Source organism: Nyctereutes procyonoides, unplaced genomic scaffold (assembly GCF_905146905.1).
Source record: "Nyctereutes procyonoides isolate TBG_1078 unplaced genomic scaffold, NYPRO_anot_genome, whole genome shotgun sequence".
NCBI classification, from domain to species: domain Eukaryota; kingdom Metazoa; phylum Chordata; class Mammalia; order Carnivora; family Canidae; genus Nyctereutes; species Nyctereutes procyonoides.
Window position 1 is genome coordinate 41989428 of NW_026575139.1, and position 25722 is coordinate 42015149.

At 43.3% G+C, this 25722-nt stretch overlaps 1 protein-coding gene across 4 annotated transcripts in view; it reads right to left on the reverse strand.

Annotated features, from left to right (window-relative positions):
• SAMD4A (sterile alpha motif domain containing 4A) overlaps positions 1-25722 on the reverse strand; it is a 216428-nt gene that overhangs the window by 40365 nt on the left and 150341 nt on the right. For 3 of the 4 annotated variants that reach the window (XM_055303730.1, XM_055303732.1, XM_055303733.1), the window contains 2 exons: positions 13694-13957; positions 2096-2205 (listed from right to left, as the gene is read on the reverse strand). In XM_055303730.1, coding sequence (XP_055159705.1) covers positions 2096-2205; positions 13694-13957 — 374 coding nt within the window. The remainder of the gene's footprint in view (positions 1-2095; positions 2206-13693; positions 13958-25722) is intronic. The other variant, XM_055303731.1, reaches the window with a different exon arrangement.

Sequence of the window (25722 nt, forward strand, 5' to 3'; positions counted from 1 at the left end):
TGGTGGACTAGCAAATACCCACTTGTCTCTCTCTTCAGTCCCCACTGTCATTAACTTCTCCTTACTACATGTTCTAACTACATCTGACCATACAATTTGTCTGTGTCCTTTGGCTGTGACCTTTAGGAGAGAAAAGAGGGAGAAAGTGAGCTAGAAGGCCAATTACCCACCCAGCACAAAATTTCTTCACAGTCTTAAAAGATCATTTTAAAGTCATACACTCCTCTTCTCCATATTTTGTCATTTCAGTCCCTCCCAGGTTGCTTGAAGGTTCCAACCCCATACAGGGCTTCCTTGTCTTCTTAAACCTTTCCTAGGTTTTCCCATCTCGAGGACATGGGAAGTCTTGTATGGTTCTCTCCAGATGCCATACAACACAGGTCAATTTTGGGAAGTTTGCAGGTCATCTTGGGTCTCCATAAGGAAACCAAGAATAGAAAAGAAGATAAAACTCTACTTCAGTCATCACTTCAGCTAAATGATGAGGATTCCCAGTTTGTCTTAATTGTGCAATGGTGAGCCTCAAGATTTAGTTCAATGCTTGCTGACCACCGCTACTGCAAAGTTCCAAAGAGAAGGCCCTTTCTTAAATCAGGTCTCTAAAACAAACTTTGGTGACTTCTTATAGCTCCTCATAGAATTTCTCTTAAAGAAGGAAAAGATGGGAACATCAGAGACATCTCCCTCAGAGATACTAACACTCAAGTGACAACTGAACTCACTTTCTAAGATAAAGTGCTAGGGGCAGATAAATCTGCTGGGGGCAGATTTCTGGTTAGCTCTGACTTTGGGTTCAAGTGAATTAAATTACTCTGAAAAGTTTGTGCTGGCCTCTGGCTTTGCCTTCTCTGTCAATTATTTCTTGTTTTTTCTCAAGTCAAATAACTGAGGACTTAGATTTTTTTTCCTTAAACTCTGACCCAAACACAAAAAAATGCCCTTAGAAGTACTTCTCATCAATCCCTGGGATCTCAAGGCTCAATTGAGATCCAAAAAGCGGTGGGAGAAGTGTTAGGAGGTTGAAATTAGTGCTTTTCATTCTCTGAGAATGTGCAGTGACTTTGGGCTTTGTGTTGCATCTCAATACTGGTATTCAGCCGGGCCTGCAGAGGTTAACTGAGGGTACTGAAGATGCAATGAGAAACCAGCATCTGCTGGGAGGTATGCCCCAAGTGGTACAACCTCCTCTTCCTGCAAGGGAAATCCTACTAGCCTGCTCAGACCTTAATGCTTTTAAATAATTGCTCAAAGGAAACTGAGGTCAATATGAAACATGCCAATGGCATTTTAAACAAGGGGAAAAAAGACATCGGTCAGATCTACTCAAGCACAGCATGGTAGGAAACATGCTTAGCTTGGGGGTGGAGGGGGTCTGTTGACTGGCCTAGCCTTTGGCATCCGCACTTGGGGAAAGATGCCCAAGAAAGGAAGAGGAACTCTGCTCTTTTACAGCACACAGAAGGGAAATGAAACCTGAGACCTGGGGTAATCCCATTCTCTATGACAGTCCCATGTTACGCAAGGTAGTTAGAAGAAAAAAATATTTTGTACAACTTACTCTAATCTCCACTAAGTTCAATCTGAACATGTCTTTGGAAAAGTCTTGGGGAAAGTCTGAGGCATGACCTGGTGCTTCTACTCACTAACTACTATAAGTTAGCTGATTTGTAACCAGACTGGACAACAGACAAACCAATCTGTCATTGTCCAAACAAGCCCTCATCGGACAGATGGAGGGAGGGGGCGGGAAAGCAAAAGCAGGGACATAGATTCTCTGAGGCCTTGGTCAAGTGTTACTTCCAGGCCATTCCACCTTACGTTTAGAGTGTGCACCTAGGCATCACCTTTTCTGTAATATTCACTGAATCCTATTTGCCTTGCAATGATCTGCTGGTCGCCTGCCTCCTAATGGACACTGAGGGCAAGAACCCAGCCTTACTCACCAGTAATGCTGGCCAGCACATGGCAGTTCCTAGGACAAGGCAAGCTACTGGGTGGGTTGAGGTAGGGGTCCAAACAAGGTCTGTCTTGGGCTGGAACTTCAGGTTCCACCTGGGGCTCTCTTCTCACGGAAGGGTCACCTGCAACAACATACCTGAGCCTCCAGCTGGCACTCAGTGAGAGCCATCATCTCCTCATAGGTCATCTGGGAGAAAAGCGCAGCGTACTTGTGTAGGCGGAGGCTTTTTAACCAGGCTGGAACATCTGTGGTGCAAGATGTGCAAGAGATGGGGAGAGAAATTGAAAGGGAACAAGAAGAGATGACAAAAGATGTGGGAATAGAGAAAAGAAAGGAGGGTGATGGTCAGAGGGGAAAAAAGAAGAAAAAAAAAACCCTTTATGTTACTCCTTGTTCAATTCCATTTTGGCAGCAAATTATGGACTTCAAAGTCTTGGCCTAGCTCTGACATTCCCACTGTCAGGCTCCCTTATTCTACTTTAGACTAGGGGTTGCTAACTTGGGGTCCACGGGATTCCGGGCATATAGGAATTCCGGGCATATAGGAATTCCCTAAAATGATATCCCAATTTGTGAATATATGGGTAGTTTTCTGGACGGAAGTCATTCATAGTTTTCATAAGATTCTCAAAGGGCTTCATGACCAAAAACATGGCAAGGAACCATTGCTTTGGCCAGACTACTTCATTATTGATTTGGAAAGAACAGACTTAAGTTAAAACTACATATGATGAGTTCACCTCCAAGAAAATTTCTTTCTAGCTTCAGTGTGGTTCTCCACATGCTATTTCTGCCACTTCCACAGTAATAGGTCACCCAGGCAACTGTACTACTCTATGGGTGGAGTTGCTGTCATTCTTAGCCTGATCTTTCTCTTGCCTTCCTATGCCCCAGAGGAATAAGGGCATCCTAGACTCCAAAACTATCACTCTAGTATGTATATATAAAGCGTGTGTGTGTGTGTGTGTGTGTGTATGTGTGTGTGTCCCTGATGACCAAATGTCCAAGCTATGGAATGTGTCTGGATGTGTCTCAGACCTTTTCCTTGAATATCGACCAAAAACATACCAGGACTGGAAAGGCCCAATGATTGGCTAGATCATAGGCTAATATAAATTCCAGAGCATATCTGAAATAAACCCAAATACTAGATTCTAGAGTTGGGAAAATTAAATAGTCACCGTATCAAAATCCATGAGAATTATCACCTTCCTAAGTTCAGCCAAAACAAAGCACTTGCCCATGCTCCTTTAATTCAGAGTTTTTCAGCTGATAGGATCTTTGAGAATCCTCTAGAATTACTTTCCCCCCATCCTTAGTTCATTTTACAGATGGCAAAGTTAAGTCATTGTAGGAGCAAGTATGTGGTGAAATAAGGACTAGAACCAGGCCTCCCAATTCCTGGCTTTTTCCTGCATTGTATCAACTTCTTGTGAGATGAGTTCAAAGAGCTCATCAATGGTAGGGCTGGATAAACAATGACTGCAAAGTGCTTTGAGATGTTGAAGCACTGGGTAAATGTTATTCATGTTTCCTATAAAGTGTTATCTATTACTAACCATATTAATTACAAGATACTGTCTATTGCACCAAGTGCTTTATTCTGAGGCACTGACAAACACTTCAGAGTAAGTGGGAAATTTCCAATTTCTAATTTTTAAAGTAGTTAACTGGGATTTGGTTAAAGAAACCTGGCCTATCCTGAAATCAGGCCCTGTCTCCCCAGGAAATGAAACCTAGGCTTACGAAGTGTAGGCATGGATGATCTCCTGAAACTCAAAGATTACATGATCTCCTGAAACTCAAAGATTACAAGGGGGAGAGTGGGCCTACTGAGGTTACCTCTTGATCGGCAGTAATGTGAAGGCTAAAGAAGGGGGATCTCTAGAGAAATAGAATTGGATATCCAATGCCACTTGAAGAACAAACGCAGTCATCTCAGGCAAGAAATCACCTGATTCTGTGCTTCGAGGCCCTTCATTCTACCATGACAAGCAGAGTCCCTCTGGGACCATCAGCAACCACAAAGAGACCAGGCTTCCCCAGGCACATAGTACCAACCCCTTGCATTCTCCTTTACACAAACTGTGGTTGCATAGAATCCAGGCCCTGCCAGCTCAGGCTGTGGTGCTTTCCCTCCTGAGACATCCTGGAACCTTTTTACCAGACTTTATTCTCCACCACATTTTGTTGTTGTTGAAACAATGCTAATACTTCTGCAGAGTGAGCAGCAAATAACTACAGCTCCGGTTTTGGGGCCAATGACTTGTCAACACTTTGGCACCAGGTTTCACGTTGGCTACTTACATCTTTGAAAAGCCCCAGGCTGCTGCTCAGAAAACTCAGTGATCGTGATTCAGAAAAGTCTAGGTAACCCCATGGCACACTTGGGCACAATATGCCACAGAGACTGTGGAGTATCTCATGGGCCATATTTTCACTGGCTGCCCTACAGTTTAATCATGCAAAATCCACTAATGATAAAACAGAATTGTGAGCTACTAAATCCTGTTATAAACTGGGTATTTTATAAGCCAAGAGGACAATATGGTGTTTTAAGAGTTGAGGGGAGAGTGGGGTGCAAATATTGGCTCAGCAAGACGAGTACTCCAATCAGTACTAGTTCCTTTCTAGAAAAGGTTTGGACAACTAGAATTCCTGTTGGAGGGATGGAAGAGCCTGCCTCACCCATTTGGTGAAAATGCGGCCCCACTGGTAGTTGCTTTCCTACACAGCAAAGGCTCCTACGCAGCTTCACAACATGGCAAGTTAGGCCTTCCTGAGAAGTTATTTCTGGATATGTTCCTGGGCAATGTAAGCTCCTCTTGGCCATATGCTCCTTGAGGCAGGCACATGTTGACTCTGCTTGCATAGCAGGTATCTCAGTGCCTAGCTGGGTGCTGTGTGCTTAAAGAGCTCTACTTCCTGAAACATGAACTAAATGAACAAAGAAGAGGAAATCCCAGTTCTTAAGAACATAGTCTACTAATCTTTCACCCCCTGGTTAGAGACAAGGCACCTTTTTCTGCCAGGGATTAAAAGAGAACACCATTAAAAGGGCAAAAAACCAGAGAAGTGAGCGCCTGCACCATTTAGACTCCTCCCAAGCCAGGAATTCCAATGACTTGGATGCTAGATTCTGTTAAGATGTTACCCAGAAACAAAGTCTAACCAAAAGTTTAGATTCTTTCCCCTGGTCCAGGTGCCACAGAGGAGGGTGCAAAGCTGAGAACCACCTCACATAACCTCAGACATTGTTCTTTCATTTTGCAAAACCTGTAGCCAGCTGTGGTTGAAAGACACAGACAAGCAGGAGTGTTTCTTATAGGAGCTGATACATGATTGACATCATGCATGTCTCCTGGGCTCTCACCTCCAGCTGGCACACAGCCATTTAGCCTCAAATGGGCTGCTTCTGATGGACTTGCCAATGGAGGTCCTAGACTAGAAAGTCACTCTCTTATGCAGTGTGAGAAAGATTAAGATGCTTTTGCTATTTGCCAGGTTGACTTCCTTGCCAAATGTGGGCGTTCTGATATTTGTCTGCTCAATACTTATTGAACGTTTACTATGGGGACCAGGCCCATCCCTGCTATCAAGGAACTTCTAATCCAGAGAGAATGGCTGATTCGCACAATACATTTGTAGTAGTTGCAGGACAAGTGCTTGGTCAACTCAAAGTTCTAGGCAGACACAGAACAATGAGATTTTGCTTTCCCTTGAGGAGTGAGGGATGGCTTCACAGTAGCAGACCACTGAGGAAGCCATTTCTGGAAGTAGGAACAGCATATTAGCAAAGCAATAGTAGAGTCAAGAGAGCATTTGAGGCTAAGCAAACACTTGGGTGAATGATAGACATTGGCTAGTAACAAGGTGGGGCACATAGGCAGGGGTCTGATGACTGAGATCTGTAATGCTGGAACAAGGAGGGTAGACCTCATCTTTGGGTGATGAGGAGCTGTTGAAATCTGAGCAGCAGAGGCACAATCAAAGGAGTATGTTAGAAAGATGATGGCTGTCAGTGTAAAGGCTGGATTGGAGGATGTGGGAGTGGAGGCCAGGAGAATGAACTGAAGCCCTTGGAGATGGCTTGGAAGGGCAGTGGCGAGGAGAAGGATATAAATGGATAGTACTTCAAGATCAAGATCAAGGAAGAATAGAGGGTAAGAGTGACACCAGTAGTTCTTCTGATTCAAGCTTGGCAAGACAAAATGTATAGGGGAGCAGCAGTTTTGGGATGACAAGAGATGGTGAGCTCCACTTCATGTCAGCTGAGTATCACTGCCTTTGAGCCATCGAGGTGGACAAGTTAACTGGACAAGATCCCTGAAGAGAGGTCTGAGCAGGAGAACCTGTCAACAGCACACAGGAGTGGCTTAGATCACTGAGGGAAAGAGCATGGAGTGAGAACAGGGGGGAGCCAAGAAAGAGCCTTGGCAGCATGAGGCGTTTAGAGGAAGGGGTGGGGAAAGAAGCCCATGAAGAAAATTGGGAGGAGAGAGCCAAAGGGTTGTAAGTTTCTGGGAGAAAGCACCACCACCATGTGCAGATGGGGGGAGGTCCCCAGGCAGTGTCCATCCTTCATAAAGCTCCTTCTAGATCTTGCTGCAGTCCAGAGTGGCCATCTTCACATGGCCTTTTCTGAGAATAGTGCTACACTCATCTTTTATATGCTCTGTGTTTACCTGCTAGTCATTACCAACGGGATCAATTTCCACTTATATTGATTTCTATTTCCCTTTTAGAGTTTTTGAACAAACCAGTCACAGAGAGGCTTTGTGGTGCATACAACAGCTCACATATAAGTTGGGCTCCAATTAGAACTCAAGCTACTTTTTCTAAGTACTTGTTGCTGGAATGGCTACAAGTACATTCAATAGGCCTTGGAGCACATGCCTCACAAACAAAGAGCCTCCACAAGACTGAAATATAGACCAATGCTGCAGAAGGGCCCAATATGGGAAGCATTGTAAGGGCAGGGAGTAAGGTGAGAAAGAAATGTGAGCAGCCTCGGTTTCCACAAGAAGCCTCACCTGTGGTGGTCCTGGTACCTACCTGCAGACAGAAGAGCAACTTCCATTCACTACAGAGAGCCCGGCTAATCTCAGACAACTCTCCCTCTCTCCCCAAGATACAACTGTCTCCTTGGTCTTCAAGGAAGAGAAGAGGAAACCAAGTGAGGGGTAGAAAGAGACTAACCCTTTCAGTGTTGAAGTGAGAGGGAAAAGATTCCTTTCAGAAAGGAAGCAGAAGGGGATCCCTGGGTGGCTCAGTGGTTGAGCGTCTGCCTTTGGCTTGGGGTGTGATCCTGGAGTCCTGGGATCAAGTCCCACGTCGGGCTCCCTGCATGGAGCCTGCTTCTCCCTCTGCCTGTGTCTCTCCCTCTCCTCTGTGTGTCTCTCATGAATAAATAAATAAAATCTTTAAAAAAAAAAAAAAAAGGAAGCAGAAGTCTAGGGATAGTGTCAATATTACTGAAGCCTGTTGATTTCTGGCCAGAGCAGAACAAGCTGCCCAATGCTGCTCCAGCCTCTGAGCAAGAGAAAGACGCACCTTGGTCTTTGGTTCCTGTGAACTAGAGTGCGCTCCTCAGTCCTGGGAAGTGTCCATGGTGGTCTCCACAAGGGGTTCCCCCACTGATGGGGAGCATGTGTGGGTCTCAGAAGGAACAGTTGAGGAGAACACACATTTGGATGGTTTGAGTACAAACACAGGGACTACGTTGCTCAAAGTTCCCATCAGCTATGACACTCCTAAGTGGTGTTCTACATGCAGCTTGCTTTGCGTCACTGAATCACGCGGAGTTCCACATGGAAAGCTGCCCTCTGCATGCCTGCACAGTTTTTCCAGCACTGCAGCTAAAGACACATGCTTGCTAAGGAATGGCAGTTAGACTCCTGACCTTTAGGTTTGGGGGGAGTCCTGGAAACTTGTTTTTCAAAGACAATGGACCTCCGGCCTACCTGAGAAGAGGAGGCACCATCTGAGCCCATGAAGACCTACCCATGTAGGTTTTATGCTGGCATTTGGGAATAAAGAAAGTATAGTGAATTTACTAAGTCCTGGCCTTTAATTTAGATGAATTCAAGACAGTACCTAGAAAGTCAACATTCAGAAAATGGTGGCTTGTCTCCATGACAGCCGTGCTGAGAAGTGTCCCAGCCACAGTCTGACTCCATCACTCACACCCTCATGACCCTCAGAAATGCTGGACTGATGACCTTTCTCATAAAGGTTTCTCAAGGGCTTCTTCATCTGAAAAAGGATCACACTCCTCAGTAATTTTTCTAATTGCATTCTAAGACAGGCAGCAGTTCCAAGGTTTATACTGCAAAAACAACTCAAAACCCCAAAGTGGCTACTTCAGAATGGGCAATTGTATTTCCTTTGCTGTGGAGGGAAAAAAGGCAACCAAGCCTATTTTTTTTCGGTCCCTGGTCCCCTCTACTCCCAGTTGTTATGTTTCTATCAAGGTTACTAGAGCCACAGATTACTTTGTAACCTGTATGATGTCTATATACAAACAATGTAACAATTTCAATTACTTCCATGTTTTTTTTCACTTCCATGTTTTGTGCTAACATAATGCCATACATCATAAGCCAACCTAGTTAATGTTAACCCATAATGAAGCTTGTATCAAGAGAAACAGATCCCGACCTCTACCCCTCTCACACTGACAACTGCAACAAGAAAGTCATGGAGCTTCTTACTCTTAGGAGTCCAAATCTATGGGCCTTACTAGCCAGAAATCTGGAAGGGATGCCCCCGCAGGAGTTTCCCCACAGGTAGGCAGAATGCTAACCTGTGCAGGTGGGGAGGGGAGCCAGGGCGTAGGGAGGCTGGGCCAGGGGCGAACCTGGTGCACTGCGGTGTTGGTGCAGCTCTACTGGAGTGTTCTACGGGTTCCCAGACTCACCATGCGCCACACTGGCCCCAGATCTGTTTCTTCTCCTATATGTGGCTAGAGATGACACCAGGGGCTATTCAGCTGTCCCCAGCAGAAACCTGGGCATCATCCTAAATTCCTCCCGCTCCTGCACTGTCTCCATTCAGCTAGGGCACACTCAATCCTGGGCTCGCTCAATTCTAGCTCAGCAACACCACATTCACCAAGATCACGCCCATTTCAATCCATTCTTGCTGCTGCTTGCCTTGGGCCCACCTCATTATCCTCCTCAGTTACTAAACAGCCCCCACTTCTCAGCTGGCTTCCCAATCCAGAATCCCCTGCCCCTCCTGCCCTTCTACATGCCCCCCTCCCCCCAACACTTTCGCTAAGGTCTGATTTCTAATGAGCAAATGTAAGCAGGTCATTCTGCTGCTAAATGCCCTCAACAGCTTCTATCAATGTCAAATCTTTCACAAACCCTAGCATCTGGCTTTTCCCTCTGCAGACTCCTTTCCTTTGTGCTTTTGACAGTCAAGCTCTCATATGTACTTGGTCAATCTGTCTCATCATCATCCTTTCACGCATCCTTTCTTCTCTGCACAGAATGCCCTTCCCTCACTTTATATATTTGGCTAACTTGTAATCATGTTCGAGAACTCAGCACCAGGCCTCTCCTCCTCAGGAACTTTCCTTGACTTCTCTCCACTTTGCATTAGGGCCCTCTTTGGTGCCTACCCTGACCCAGGGCAAGACTCCAAAGACAAGACATTTTCACAGCTGTGCACCTGCCTCAGGTACCTGTTTGTTGCTCTTATGATGGTGACTCCCTTGAGGCAGGTACAATCTCCTTCTTCTCTTTCTCCCCAGTCACTAGTCCAAAGCCTCTTTCGGCAGGTGCTTAAAAGCCAACTGACTTGATAAGGACTAAAGTAAAACCTACTAACCAGTCTTTGTTCCCTTCTCCCTGCTCCCATAGAACACAGCCACACCACTTGTCACAGCCCTGGCCTTTTGAGAAGTCTTTGGGTGTTGTGCCTATATTATTTCTGAGGACATGATGCTAATAATATGAAGGGAAGATGTGCTTCCTCCACCAATGGACTTCTGCTCTCCTACATTTTCTCTTCCTTCCAGGAAATTATGGGAATGTCTTTTTTTTTTTTCCCCTCTTCTTGGCCACGTGAAGGCGTTGCAAGAGAGAAAAGGTATGGAAGTGCATTCATGCAATACCAAGGGAAAGGAGGTTATTATAATTGAGGACCAACCTGGGAACCATGAACATTTCCCCCAGGATAAGTCACAGTGACATTTTTGCAAACAATGAGGACAACTGAATTTAGGAACCACAATCAGCATGTCTGGTCCAAAGATGTATAACCAGTAGCTTCCACAGGGCATGTTGTGGGGGGGGGGGGCGGGGGGATCTCATATTCCTGTTGTTTCCCACTTCTGTTCATTAGTTTCTAGTTGAGTAGCTGATCCCATTCTTGCTTTAGCCTGAGATTAATCTGAGATCCCTACCCTGAGGGCCATCCAATCTGTGCTTTGGAGCTGACGTACATCTTCAGGATGGGTATTTACTATAAAAGGAAAACAAAGCAAAGCAGGCAGATGATGTTAATCCTCTGAGCGCACCAGTTGGTCTACTCGGGAGAGAACTTTGTGACCATCCCTGGCCGGGTGTGCTGACACTAAGACAAAAAGAGGGCAAGATCGATGTTGGTGAAAAATTTAAGAAGGAGAATGAGGGGCTGGCTGTGAGCTTTATTTCATGCTCTTGACCCAAGAGGCACATTCCTAAGGGACAATTCGTAGCCAAACCTGGCTAGCTTGTCCAGATGAAAAGAAAGGAATAGATGAACACAGTGTTTCAGCGAGGTATGCACAGCTGTTGGCAGGAAAGATGAATTCACACTAAATTAAGCTCAATTATGGTGACTTTTTAGTCTTTCCCCAAGGTGCAGGGAGAGGGCTGACACGCATCCTCTGGAGATTTGGAACTCCTCCAAATTCAACTACAGATTCCTTGTTGTTTTTGTAAACTAGGCGTTTAAAAAAAACTTTAGAAAAAGAGCAATTCACTGATGGCATCATGAAGTGGACCAGAAAGTAGCCTACAAGTGCTGATACTCCTGCCCAAGCACCTCGTCACATGAAAGAAAGAGATGTGGACCCGAGTGAGAGAGTGGGCTCTTTTTAGAAGCACTTCATTTGATTTCCTATTTCGTTTCTCAGAAAGTATGAATTAATTGGGAAAATTAAACCAGTGTCTGCTCTTGGACCTGGGAATCAAATGAGAAACTCGGGGGCTGGGTGTGGTGAGGGCTGCTTCTTGGGTGCTGGCCTGGGAGGCCACCCTGCCTAGTCTTTGCTGATAGAGTTGAGCAGTGGCCTTCTCAAGAAGACATCTCCAGGCACGGCTAGGGGGTGGTATTTGGCCCTCGACATTCTAGGATGCCACTGTTTTTGGCTGCAGATGTTTCTACAGCTTGACCTATCAGGTGAACTGCAAATATACTTTCCCGACAAACAGAATCCTTCATTGTTTCTCATGCCTTCTTTCAAATATGCTTTGCCCTTTAATTTGCTAAGGACTTTATATTTTGAACCCCAAATCCAATTCTTTGGGAGCAGGGCAGTTGGATGGGTCACCAGAAGGTGGGTGTATATAGGAAAGAGTCCTGTTTTGTCCAGTCACCAAAGAGCCTGCTTTCTGACCATACTCCTTGGGCCTATGTAGAAAATCTTGGATATAAGAGCTTATCTGCATCACTTTCTAACTGAAGAATCTCTGAGGAGACAATTCTTATCAATTCTGAAGAAAAGAATAGAAGAAGCTTATATATGGGATATTCCCTGAACCTGGAATATTTTGGCTTTTATTCTACGACAGCAATAAGAAATTTATTCAATTTTTCCATCATTTGTTCCACTTTAAAAAAGATGCTCTCATTATTCTCTTCTCACCTCAAAATGACAGCACATAATGAGCACATGTTTACCTACTTTGGGAGGATGTTGAAGGTATACATTAAAGCTGAAAGAAAGAACGAAGGAACAAATGGAAGGAAAGAAGAAAGGATGAAAGAAAAGAAAGCAAAAGGAAGAAAAGAAAGCAAACCTCTTATAACCAGACAGGACCAGCATTCCTGGAAAAGGCCTTCCCTCAGGACCCACCTTGCCCTTTGAACACAAAAGCCAAGGCCTCCTTCCCACAGTTACCAATTAGAACCACATATACGCTTTCTTGGAAATATGCCGCCCAGACACTCCATTTAGCCTGGGAAGAAGTCGGTCCAGAGCAATGGCTGTCTCTGTCTCCCTTGGTCCTCAGGTACTTGAGTGCCCCAGTGACAGACGCCCTGCAGGCTTACCTAAAGCATGGCTGAGGCTCATCTGCTACCCATCACCTGGGGCTGCTTGAGCACATAATCATGTAGCATGAACTCAGAAATGAGTTTTGCTAGGTCTCCAAAATTATGACACATTTCCTTGAAAACTGTGAAAGAGAAAGAGGACACATATCCCCTCCATGCCAAAATGAGCCATTGTTTGTGCTGTCTGTTAAACACCTTTAAAGACCCACTTGTATCAGCAGAAGAAAGCATCAAGACACATCCCACTCATTCTGGGCACTCACCATGGGATGGGGGTGGCATGGGGAGCATACGGGCCTGCCGCCGCAGCCGCAGCTGAGGGAGAGGAATATTCAAGGAATGCACCAGGGAAGCCACTTCCTGACAGCCTTGTTCCCCTAACGGATAGGCTCCATGTGTCAGCCTAGTACTCTCTCACAACTGGCATGGGCATCTTTCTGTGCCATGCTACCATGGCGGGGAGGGGACTTGGGATACAGCCTCCTATGTCAACACTGATCTTTCTTGAGGGAAAGATAGAAACAGCAAAAACCTTGGGACTATGGATGCCAGCAAAGAGGGTGCTCTCAGAGCCCCCTCAGTACTGTACACTCAGAAGCATGGCTAATTAGTGTTTCTCCATCTAAAATTGTTATCACTGTATCTCTGATGAGCATCCTTCCCTGTGGACTTCCCAGACTTTGAACAACTTGGTGTCTAAAAATACAAAATGCACATATCCTCTTTGAACCTATCACGGGTAATTTGGAAATCTCTGTCTCTCGATGAATATCTTAAGAGGAGGATAGATTTACAGGGCAATGTACATTTATTTATGCTGCACAAGAAGGCCTTTATCACCTGTATGCAAATCTGTTATCAGACTTAAAACACTGTCAGAGATTCTCAGTGGTATTTTTGTCCATATCTCTTAAAGAGATGCAGAGGAAAGGGTTTAAAAGTTTCTTTGGGTATCAAAGAAAAGGGGGGAGAGAAAGGAAGCACTATTACAATTCTGCATCAAGAGAGACTTAAAAGAAAGATCCTGTGGTTTGTTTTGCTAAATTATTGACGGTTCCCTGGCCACAGCCAACGAGGTAGAAAGCTGGAGTAGCTCAGCGCCTTTACAAACAGGGCAGGCTGAGCAATGTACGTGCACAGTAGATCCTATCACTGTTAGCTGTGACTCATTTAATTGCCTGCAAGTCACCGCATTAAAAAAAAAAAAGAGAGAGAGAGAGTCTTGACCTCTCTTGCTCTGGTTCCTGCTTCCGAGATTTTGGCCCGAAGCCCTGGGAGGGGAATTAGAGCCCTTTCCACCATGGTCAACCCCGGAGCTCTGCAAAGGAGGGGTCAAATGCACAAGCCTGTGGGAGAGGGGGCTGGGCTCCATTCTTGCTGACTTCCTATCTCTCTTTTTACCCCTTCTGACTCCAAATAAAGGGACAGACTCTGTTCCCAGTGGTTTCTTGTTCAGTCACTCACCTTTCATACCACTACCTTCTTCTTGGAATGTGTTACGAGCAGTGTTCTGATCTTCTAAGTGTTCACTCCCACCACTTCCTGAAGAGGCTACACTGCTTTGTGGAGACAGGGGGGCATGATCGGATGGGAGGCACTGGGGTCCTCTAGCTCGTAAGTCCTCATGAGACATCCATCCATGTCCTAGAGGCTGGTTTGGCACATTCATGGGTGGGGTAAGGGACACAGATCGTTTCAAAGGGCTGTGGTGTGCCTGGCCTGAGAGAACTGGAAAAAAAAAAATAAAATGAAATAGGTTATTCCCCCCCCTTTAGCCTGGGTCACAGAGAACCCACAATACCTTTTGACCCTAAGAGGTGACGCTAACTATCTGACGACTCTATCAGTGGTCCCCACAGGCTGAATATAGGCCTGGCAGGGCCCTCCCCTGCAGGGGGTTAAAAAAGATGCTGTGTGGTCCTCTTGGTGGGTTGGGTTTCCCCAAGGAGGCTATACCTACAGTGCCCATGCATCTGGCCTTAGCCTTTGTGGGTCAGGATCTGGTTTCCGTTCTAACTCTAGAAATCAAGATTTGTGGCAGTAGGACTATAAATCAGGTGAGACTTGACAGCCTGGTAAAGTGGCCATCTGCCAAGAGTGAAAAGAACAAGTGCTGGACATTTTTTTTTTTTTTTTGGAAACACACAAAACCCGACATTACCCATGTCACAGGGTGGACTCCTTGAAGAGCGTGCAGGCTGGTCACCGTTTGGGATCTTTGCTGGGCTCAACTACATGGTGGACTAGTCCTTCCAACCAGGAGGCAGGGGAGCTATCACCTCTGAAGGGGGTGCAGGCTCCGCGAGGGCCGGAGTCTGAACACAGACCTCAGGGTCTGTACAGGACACGGGCAACTGTGTGTGAAAGGGCCGATTCTTTCCCTTGGTTTGACAGGTTAATGCCAGACTTCAGACTGAAAACACCTCCAGGTAACAAGGCTTTCATTCAGAAGCCAGTGGGGTGCTCTCAGTGAGCTGAGAATGGTTTTTACCAGCACGCTCAGCTCTTCCGTACAGTGGGCAACATCTGCGTGGCCCCCATGTTAAATTTCTTTTCCAGAAAACTAGGAAAAAGCAACAAAACTCCCATAACTAGCCAAATTAAATTGAGGTCATTTGAGGGAGGGATTTAACCAAAATCAACGCCGGGGGAGCCGACGTTACCCTTGGTTGGTTTTTCTGGGCGTGTAAAGTGACAACTTTACAAAGTAAGTCTATTCATAACATTCTCTCAGCGCTGCCTCCTGACAGGTCTGGTTTATTTTGACTGCGGCCGCGCTAACATGGAAGTGAGCCACATGCATTTTTAAACATTTTTCAGGGAAGCCATTAAGTTCCATCTCAGGCTGTATCCCCTACAGTGAGGTATTTGCTCTCCCAGGCCCAGACAAGCACTTCTTTGCTGGTGTTAATCTATGTTTTTTATTAAGCAGACCTGACACCCCAGTGTAAGAAGTTCTGCTCTGTGTAGACTGTATCTCCGGTGGGGCAGCACCCACCCCACCAGGACCTGAGCAGCAGGCTACCTTGCCCCCACTTAAAAGATAAAGACCAGAACTAAAAGGCTGGGTGTTTCCAGAAACTGTATTTGGGGCAGTGGTGGCGTGGGAAGGTAGCTTGTGGTAGGCTGGCATCGACCAGGCCCTGAGAGCAATGGGGCTCACATCTTTGTTGTCAATGTTCCCATGTGGCTTTATGTGGCCAGAAGGGCAACTTGTGTGGAAGGGGGGACAACCGGAAGGGCTAGAAATTTCTTTATTAACAAAAGAGAGAGGCAGAAAAGGAGCTGCTGAGTTTACCATTTGTAACCTGAGAGATTTCCACCTTAGGTAGATTCTATCAAAGGCAGAGAATTATCACTGAACTTAAACGCAAAGGGAACATTGTTTTAAAAATTTTTGACCCTAAGAGGCTGAAATAGCTTGCCTTTCCACTAAATAGACTAGGGACGAAACTATTTAAAAAGGTTCCCTGGAAAACGCATTGCTACCTGGTTGGATCAGGATCAGCAAGAGAAAAAGAAAAAAAAAAAAAGCAGAAAGAAAAAAATAAATAAAAAGGGAGCAGCAGCAAAAATGAAGAGAGAAGCCAATAGGAAGAAAAGCCAAACATCCAGAAAATCCATTTCATGCCTGTCTAAGTATTTATATAAAATTGGGTAGACTTGTTTAGGGCTGCACTGAGTGCTGGGATGGTCCAGCTTAGACATCTTTGCTTTCTGATACCTTGGCAACCATTTCAAGATATCCGGTAAATGCTCTGAATGGTGCCAGCCAGGCATGCCTCAAGTGGAAATGGGGACTCCTCTTCACAGCCAGGATTAGAGTAAGCCCAAAACCATAAAAGCAGACCTTGCTAAAGAGAGACACACAGCTTTGAACTGGCAGGGCCCTTAGCACCTCGCTTGGTTCGAGGCGACAAGTCAATCTATAATCATGGGTGGTAATACCACGAAGAGGGTCTCCACCTTTGGATGCTGAGAACAATACCCCAAATATGTATCAGTTGAATTCCATTTTTGAATGGAGTCCATTTGCTTCTTTCCACCTAAAGTCATCTTAAAAGCCACACTACCTCCCCATTGATGGGCATCCTTGGGGAGGCTTGTCGATATCCAAGGAATCCACCAGTTATTGAGAATGGAACAAGACTGTTCCCTAACTTAATGGGACTTACAGGGATTTATTCCTAGACAACCATATACATGTCTTCATATATTCCTGAGCTCGACTGATGTTACAAGGATATGGCATAAACTTGGTGTCTGCCTCTAATAAAGAAATCAATTATACCTCAGGTGCCAGGGCCTTTTCCCAGTAACTTTCTACTAAAGGCCCAAACCCTTGTCTGTATCATAAAGACTCCCACAGCTGGCACCAAAAGAGAAAGGTCTCTTTAAGAGTCAACCTGCTGCAGTAACTGAGCAAAATGCCTCACACTAAGCTTCCAATTTGCTGAGAGGGCCATGAATTTAGCCCCAGGCTGGATGCTACATCTAAATAAGAGCAAAGTCATGCTGGGCAAATGCCTCATTTCTCCAAAGAGAACCAAGGCTCCGAGACAATACAGGTTTGTCTTCCTGTGGGAAAGGAGACAAAAGCAGGTGGCAAGTGACTTGCCAACCGTGCCATTTTGTGGTGAAAACAATTCTTCAGGTAGAGATACTAGGTAGAGGCTTTGACCACAAAGCCAATTTCGGTGTTACTCTGTGTGCTGGAATACCTTACCTTGTTAGGTACAAAGTGGCAGAGGAAATAACAAATGCCATGGGCCGAGTGCAGGAAAATAGACCATACCACTGTGGCATTAATGAGGTGGCCAGGGGCAGAGCATTGATCGTTGTCCCATCACTCCATTTTTTTTTTTAAACCAAAAGAACTCATTTGAAGTGGTGATAAATAGAGGGAAAATGGATATTCAAGCAAAAAAAAAAAAAAAAAAAAAAAAAAAAAAAAAAAAAACCACAACAAAAACAACCCCAAAACCCAAAAAACCCAAAAAGCTCATAAATAAAACTCCTTTTCCTGTGAGTAGGGAGGGAGAGCAGTGAATACAGTCTTCTGTGTTAGCTGTTCCAGAATGGCTCTAGCTAGAGGCAGACCTTTAGAATGTTCCCACTTGCTGACTGCTATGCAGTAGTCAACAGCCAATGCTGCATTCAGATGTAAGCTGCCCCCGGGTATATTTGAACACTGCAGAATTAAGTACACCTTGGGAAAAAAAAAAATCTCAATATAGATTAGAAATTGGCAGGTTCCAGCAGAATTGAAGTCCTGAATTTATATTGCATTTGTGACTTTATAATAGTGAGAGTGGAGGATCGGCATGTTTCAGGGTGGATTCATTATATTGAAAATCCTACTAAAAATCACCCAGGGGAGCAAGGTTGTGCCTCTTTGCTCTTGAAAAACTGAAGCTATAACTTAATACTGTGTACAGTATAGATTCAATATTGCTTATGTCTTATTACAGAAATTTCAGGTATGCACATGTACCCATGTATGTATGCGTACATATGCTAATAGAATACTATATTTGGGGAACGTTTATAAATTCAAGTGAACCAAAAATAAATAACAAATACCGAATAAGTCTCGTTGAAATATGGAAAAAACAGCTAAAAATAATCTTGCTACAGCAGTGGAGCTCTCTGATGTGAGTACAAAGGGTCTTATAATCTGGCAATAAACTCTATCATATCATTATTGGCTGGCCAACTTCTCTGACCTCATTTAACCTTATGATTTCTTTTTCATCTCGAAATATCTTTAATGAGACTCCTTTCAATGCCTTTTTTAGAGGAAAATATGATACCTGGCTCTGGGATCTGTTCTTTTAAGTATTTTCCTGAAAGCCTGGAAATCAGATTTCTTACCCTTTTCCTTTGACCAAACTGGACTTCATCTCAATTCTTACCTACTGAAGTAAAATTCAGTAAAAGTTTTTTTGGAAAAGACTCTTGTAAGAAAATTAGGTATATAACTACTTTTTCTGCTTTCTAATGTGACAAATGATAAGGTTTGTAGAATGAAGAAGTTTTTGGGATACTGGCCCAACTACCGCTTTGGTTCACTGTCAGGTTAAGCATCATACCTCACCGTCGAGGAGAGACGTGATCCCTACAGGCAGAACAGTCCAGATAATTGAAGCTCCGTTGTCACTGAAACTTTATCCTAACAAACTTTAATGGAGATCTTTCAAAGATACATTGCATACTTCCCTGTTCTGCTGAAACTTATCCACTGAATGCAATTTCTGCTTTAAAAATTATTGTTAGGAGCAGAGATTCATAACATTTCAGAGCTGGAAGCCCCCTGAAAGGTAATTCAAGAATTCCTAAGTTATGAGCTGTGGGCCACTGGGTAGTAAATCCCTATGTGCACTGCACTTTGTTCACAGATGAAATGCTGTATTGCAAATCAGTTTTAGATATATGCAGAGTATTAAAACTAATAAAAAATAAATTAATTTACATGTTGCTGAATTCATAGCTCTTTTTGCTACTGTTTTTTCTATCAGGAGAGTCAAAGTACAATTCTTGTTTCATGGGGACCCCAATTTTTTATATGTTAAAAACCAAGGCCTAAACTCAATAAATGATAGAGCTGATTGTTATTCTCTGCTTTGCTGAGTGAGGTTTTCATGGGCAGGATAGTAGATAGCCTCAGGAACTGTCATGCTCAAAGTCCTCTGCACGCCTCTCATGGTTAGAGTATTTCTGCCAATCCCATCAACCAGCACTTTGCCTTGCTACCGCTATGTGTTTTCACCTACTTACAGGCTTAACATTCTGTTCTAGAGTTTAGAATCTAGAAGCTGACTTTTTTTTTTTTTAATAAGGGCAGTTCAGTGTTCCCATATTCCTAATAGCACCCTCTTTCCTCAAACCAAATAGCTTGTCTTCTCAACCTAAAGTTGAATTCTGTATCCTCATTATGTTCAGCCACACAGGGGTTTTGAAATTTTAATCCTTTTTTACTCATAAGCCAGTATCTCCACTTTTAATTCAACAAGCTGTCTTTCTCAAGAAAAACTCATGCTTCATTAAAATTTGTAAATTCTAGATGCTCATGTGATAAAATTCAGTCCAACTGCAAGTAAACTTTATAAAAGTAACTCATCCTAATTTAGGGATTTTAAAAAGTAGAACGAGGAAGCCACATATCTGCATAGTATGTTAAAATATTAATTTCAAATTTCTTTCCAAATTAAAAGGTCCTAGACAATTCCCTACTCTTGCATACATGCTATGCATGTAAACATACTATGACAAAGCCTAGAGAATATATTCTAGTTATAGGTTAAAAATGGTGTAACTTTAACAATATTTTCTAGACCTATTCCCAAAAGAAATTCAGAGTATCAGTAGAATCTTTGCTGAATACACCAGTTTGAGGGCTCACATCATATAATTCTTAAATTTTGCTGTAGGAGATGGTTTGATACTTGTCAATTTTGATGGAGAAAAAACTCAACCTTCTGCCAGCTACAAAATAGCTACAGCTATTGTTTCAAAGTTACGGGGCGGGTAGGGGGTGTTTCTGTTCATTCCTTTAGATTTAAGGCCTGCTTATCAGGCATCTTTCAGGTGCCATCCAAGAATTTTTTGAGAGTACTTTCAGAGCATCTAAGGAACTGCTACTAAGGGCTTTCCATTTTCAAAGAGTAGAGTTCTGTTAACACCACTTGTATGAATGATTCCACGCATTTGCTTAAGGAAAAAAAAAAAGCCAACATTTTAGAGGCTCAGTGGTGAAATGATCTTATTAGACCCTGGATTCCTCTTCTTTAGTTGGTTTTGTGGTGTCACAACCAGTAATCTGAGGCCCTGTAGTGGGAATCTTTGGGGGAAGAAAAGATTAATAGTACTGCAAGAATACATTAAAAAAAAAAACACATAAAAAAAACAAAACCAGAGTGTTTGATCAGTGACATCATGCAAAAAAAGACAACACCAATCACATTTATGGCCAAGTACAGATTTGTGTAAAGGGGAGGGGGAGGAGTTATTAATTACTAAGGTTAAAATTAACATGCTCTGCCATCATTGCTTCAGGGAATAGATTAAAAGCAAATCTAGAAGGTTATATGCCTCAACTCTGCATGCTTGCTCTCTGCTTCTTGTTCAAAGGTTTGGAAAACCAGTGCTTACAACATCTGGACACCAGAAGATGACTCCCCCAAACAGCTTCAGACTCCACCTCATTCTGGGGGAAGAAGAGAGAACATGCTACAAAGCAAAGATGTGGTTGTTGGATGGGGTGTTCCCGACAAGCCCAAAGAGGAAGCCACACACTCTCAGGAAAAGAGAAAATGTACACTTGCCTAAGCAACAAAACAAAACAAATGGAGACTCTGGAAGAAGATAAAGCCGCAAAGAACATCACAACAAGGTTGACAAATACACACTGTTAAATCTCTTTTTCCCTATTAAATCTCATTTTTATACAGTATTTAAATGAAAGCATTCTGATGCAGGGAAAGCACCTGGAGAGGCTTTTTCAATAATGCGAGTCCTTGTCACTGATGTCAGCTCTTATTACTCTACAGACGGCTCAGCCTTTGGGCAGAGCAAAGATGTATGTTTCTGCCTTCACATTATCACTTAAACATTTGGGCTTTTAAGAAGTAAATTAGGATGTTTTTGGCAGACTTTTATTGCTGCATTAATCATTGGTACATTTCATTTGTCCTCTTTTGTCAGTTTCTATAATGGCAAAACTGGGTGTCATCCAGTAGAAAATCTATTTTAGATAACTGCTATTTGACTTTATATTGTCATTATTTATGAAATAAGTTAGACAAGAAGCCAATATATACATTTTATAGAAATTGGTTGACTCTTACTCACAAGTTTAACTTCAAATCAAGCAGTCCTAAAAGGAAACTGTCCAAATCCTCTCATTCCATTCTATCAAAACCAATGACATCAACTATGGAAGTAATTTGACACCACTGAAGCAGATGCTTAAGCCAATTCAAGGGACTGTGGGATCAACCCAACCACTTCTAAAGTTTCTATATACTGGGTTAACTTCTACTTTCCTACATTTTGTTTCTCCTCCTGTCTATATTTATACCTACACGTACTCAACCCTGAGGCTTGTCTGTGGAATTTCTACCCACATAGAGACTGAAGAGATGAAATCCAGGATTGAATTTAGACGGAGATTCAGAATTTGAATCATTTTTATGACACCAAGTAGGGTAAATCATTGAGTCCAGCAAGTGGCCAGGAGGGGATTTAAGAGGGTACAGATCCTTTTTCATTTTCCAATATATCCATAAAAATGTCCCAGTCGTTGTATTTAAGGAAGAAAGTGGAGAAACTCAGAAAAGTAGATGTTTGATGACAAAACTTTTCTCCTATCCCTTTCTTAAAAGACAACCATCAAATTGTCAACTGCTCGCATGCTTACCTTTGCTCACATGCCTATTCAGGAGGTGCTTCTTAAATTTACAAAATGCGATCTGCATCCTGTGTTTAACAATGGCAGGGCTGCTAACTGAGCATGGGTACCAGAAAAGCAATCCTAGTATGGAACTGCAAACAGCCAGGGTTTCATGACTGAGCAACTAAGCCCCACTCAGAGCATCAGTCCCAAAGCCACAGCAGTCACTGAACAAATCGTCAGGGTATCCTTTTACATCTTGACACTGCTAGCAACACTTGTCCAGAGGAGAAACAGGTCAATCTCCTGAAAGGGACTAACAAAAGATATTTTAAAACCTTGTCTACGAACTCCTGCCTTGAGCTGAACCACAGGCAAAGCCTGCTGCTGGAATTTAAAGGCTCCCAGATAAGAGGGCAATGTGGCTCTTAAATGTCATGGCACTCATTAGGCAAGGACTGGCATCATTAGATGCATAAATCCTTTCCATCGGGGCCTCAACTCAGCCCCAGCCAAATGCGTGACTGGTGCCAGGATTTCTCTGGGCGTGAAACTCTGAACTTTGCCTTGATCAAGCAAAATCTTTTTTCTTTTCTTTCTAGTGTTAGGAGAAGGGTGATAAATAATTAGGAATGTATTATGTGGTCCTAATTCTTAACTTAGTTACTTGATAGAAGAATGAGAACTGGAGTTTCTCAGCATTGTGACTCGCGGGGCAATTTACTGATTAGGGAATTGGTTCTTGTTTTCATTAAAGCATTCAATCTAAATGTCAAATGTAATAATACACATAAATGACCATTCAAAAAGCCCACAATTTGAGCTTACATTGCTAATTAGATGATTTTTTTTTTGTTAATTAGAAATTGGATGGTTTAGGCTCTCCTGGCTTCTTAATTATATTTGATTGAATCACCATGTGATTCAAGACAAGCTATTGAGGTTTCACCCATCCCAATTTCTGCTTTGCTTCACCTTCAGTATCTTCTTGGATTCCAAACTGTCACAGCCAGCCCCTGTGGGTGTTGGAACGTGGTGATATTGGTACTGTGTTTGTAAAATTGATTTACTGTGGTCTGTAATTACACATACCGATTTGAATTTTTGACTCGGTACTGCATTTTTCACTTAAACTGTACTGTTCTTCTCTGCCCCAGAGAAACAGTATTTACGTAATTGTACTCAACTCATCTATTTGGGTATTATAAATCAGTCCTGCAATAAAAGACTTTCAGAGACACTGCAGGCACAAGGTTCATGGCATTATTCAGTCCCTGGGACTGTTTTAGTTTACAGACAGGAATCGAACTGCATTCATTTCTTATTGGAGATGAGATGGGAAGGGCTGTCTGGAGACTGGATCCGGCAGTGAAGAGAAAGGGGCCATAGGGCGATCAGGAGGGCTGGGCAGCACCCAGAGGGCCAGCTCAGATCCACAGGTCAGCTCCCTTTGCTCCCTGTCAACTTCTGGGTCCCCTTCCACCTGTCACAACAACTGTTTAGTGTGTCCTGTGTTCTCCTATTACATGTTTTATATACCGTTGATCCTCTGTATTCACTGATTCCATATTTGTGAATTCACCGATTTGCTAAACTTTATCTGTAGGCCTCAAATTGATACTTGTAGCATTTTCATGGTCATTCATGGATGTGCTCAGAGTGGCAAAAAATTTGAGTCCCTTATGCCTATGTTTCCAACTGAGGTTGAACAGCCACCCCTCTGCCTTCCTGTGTCATCGACTCTTGTCCCGTAAATGAGTGTCCTTTTTGAGACATGTTTAGCACCATGTTTTTCTCATGTTGATGTTTTTCTTTGGTGATTTTGCTACGTAAAAGGGCCCCCCACACGCAGTAGTGCTGGGGTGCTGTCTGGTGTTCCTAAGTGCAAGAAGGCTGTGGTGTGCCTTACAGAAAAAACATGTGTATTAGATAAGCTTCATTCCGGCCTGAGTTATAATGCTGTTGGCCTTGAGTTTGAGATTAATGCATCAACAATATATATGACATAAGATGTCTTTAAACACATATGAAGCAAAGTTATGTATCAATTGGTCAATGAAAATGTTGCGAGGCTTGCAGGAACCTAATCCTGGATCTCCCTCAGAAGCAATGATTCAGGATTTGCTGATTCAGTGTTCACAATGATTTTATAGAACATAACTATTGTGAATAGTAAGAACTCACTGTGTGCATATACTGATACAAACTCTTCACTCCACTTCCCATCCTGGGACATTTCTGTCACATTTACCACATTTTTGCCTTAGGCTAGTGGTTCTTAACCTTGGCTACACAGTCAACCCTGCTGGAGCCTTTAAAAAAATCCTGATGTCCAGGTCCCCTTCCAATCCCTATAGTGGGGTCAGAGCATTCATACTTTTTAATGCACCGGAGTACTTCTAGTGGCTACCCAGGCTGAGAACTACTGTCTTGGGCTATCTTTTTGCCCGAGGGTTCCCCCAAACTCTGTCCCACATTCTGGACATTGCAAACTTCCTAAGGTTGGATGCTGTTTCTGCCTGGTCTTAATAAGATGTCCACAAAGAATGGGCATCTTGTTTCCTTTTCAAGTGGCTTTTAAAAGACAACATACAGACCATTGCTTCTCCTACCAAACAAGTCTTGTTTGCTTTGGATTCACGTGTAGAATTCTGCTCCAGCTCTTCAGCTCTGGATTTTATCACTCTTGCCCTGCCCTCCAGGTAAAATAAATGACATTTTCCTTCCAGAATTCCAACCTGAATGATACCTGGGCAGAAATTTCTGAAGACTCCTTAGACACACACACATTTTCACTCCTGAATAATAGTGCCTGCTTCTTACTGTGGCCATTTCATTCTTGCAGGTTAGGAAGAGAAGGTCAGGGGTCAGCTGGAGGCCCTCTCTCAACATGAATAAGCTGCAGAAAGCTTTAAACACATTTTTTCTAGTCTGGAAATTCTGCTGGTGAAAGCATAACTGATTCACAAACAGCAAAAACTGTGCTCTAGATCCATGGACCAGCACCACTGGCATCACCTGGGAATTTTTCTCCCCTCTCAGAAAGGCTGGACTCTCCCACCTTACCTCAGACCTACAGAACCAGGATCTGATTTTAAGAAGACAGGTGATTTGTGTGCATATCCAAGGTTAAGATACACTGCCTATATATATAGCCAGCTCTGACCTGCTGGCTTGACACCTGTTCTATTGATGTTGGGATAGGCATCAACCGCACAAAAAAGCAGCCTCCTAGAGTGAGAAGAATTTGGGATTTGGGTAGTAAGTCATATAAATTTCCTGTACCTCAGTTTCCCCCAATGTTAGATATCAAAGGATACATCATGGGATTGATGGACAAAGTCAAATCATTTAATGTACATAAAAGGGTTTTGCAAACTAATATTAGTTATTAGTTTTCTGAGTAGGAATACCTCAAATGTAAGCCAACACCGCTAATGGAAGTACTCAAGTACTAGCCAATCTGATGACATTCATGGATAATTTTCAGCATTTTTATGTATAGTATGAAAAATACTCTGATTACTTGCTGGTGTTTCACAGATTTTCAAGAGATAAATTTCCACCATGGTCTATCATAACAAAAAGTATCTTCCTTGCTCTTTCAGAATCCTTACACTGACAAACTTTTCTCTGCCCTAATCAGAATCCTCTTCCTTTGATTCAGACTCAACTTGGTTTTTCTTTTTCTCTCACACATTTTTTAAAAGAGATTTATTTATTTTTGAGATAGAGGAGTGAGAGCATGCACGTGGGGGAAGGGCAGAGGGAGAGAATCTCAAGCAGAGCCCAATGCAGGGCTTGATCTCATGACCCTGTGATCATGACCTGAGCCAAAATCAAGAGTCAGATGCCTAACTCACTGAGCCACCCAGGCCCCCCTCCTCTCACACATTTTAGCGTTCACATTTCATTTCTATTTTCTGGAGGGTCAGGACATGTGAATCATCGTCATTATCATTAGATTTCAGTGCCCAGAACTCCTCATGAGACACTCTCTTTCTTTGTCCTGACATTAGTAAGCAACACTGATTGCCTAACATTCTTATTGAAAATTCTAAGTACCTCTATTATATTTAGAAATTCAAGCTAAGAACCTATT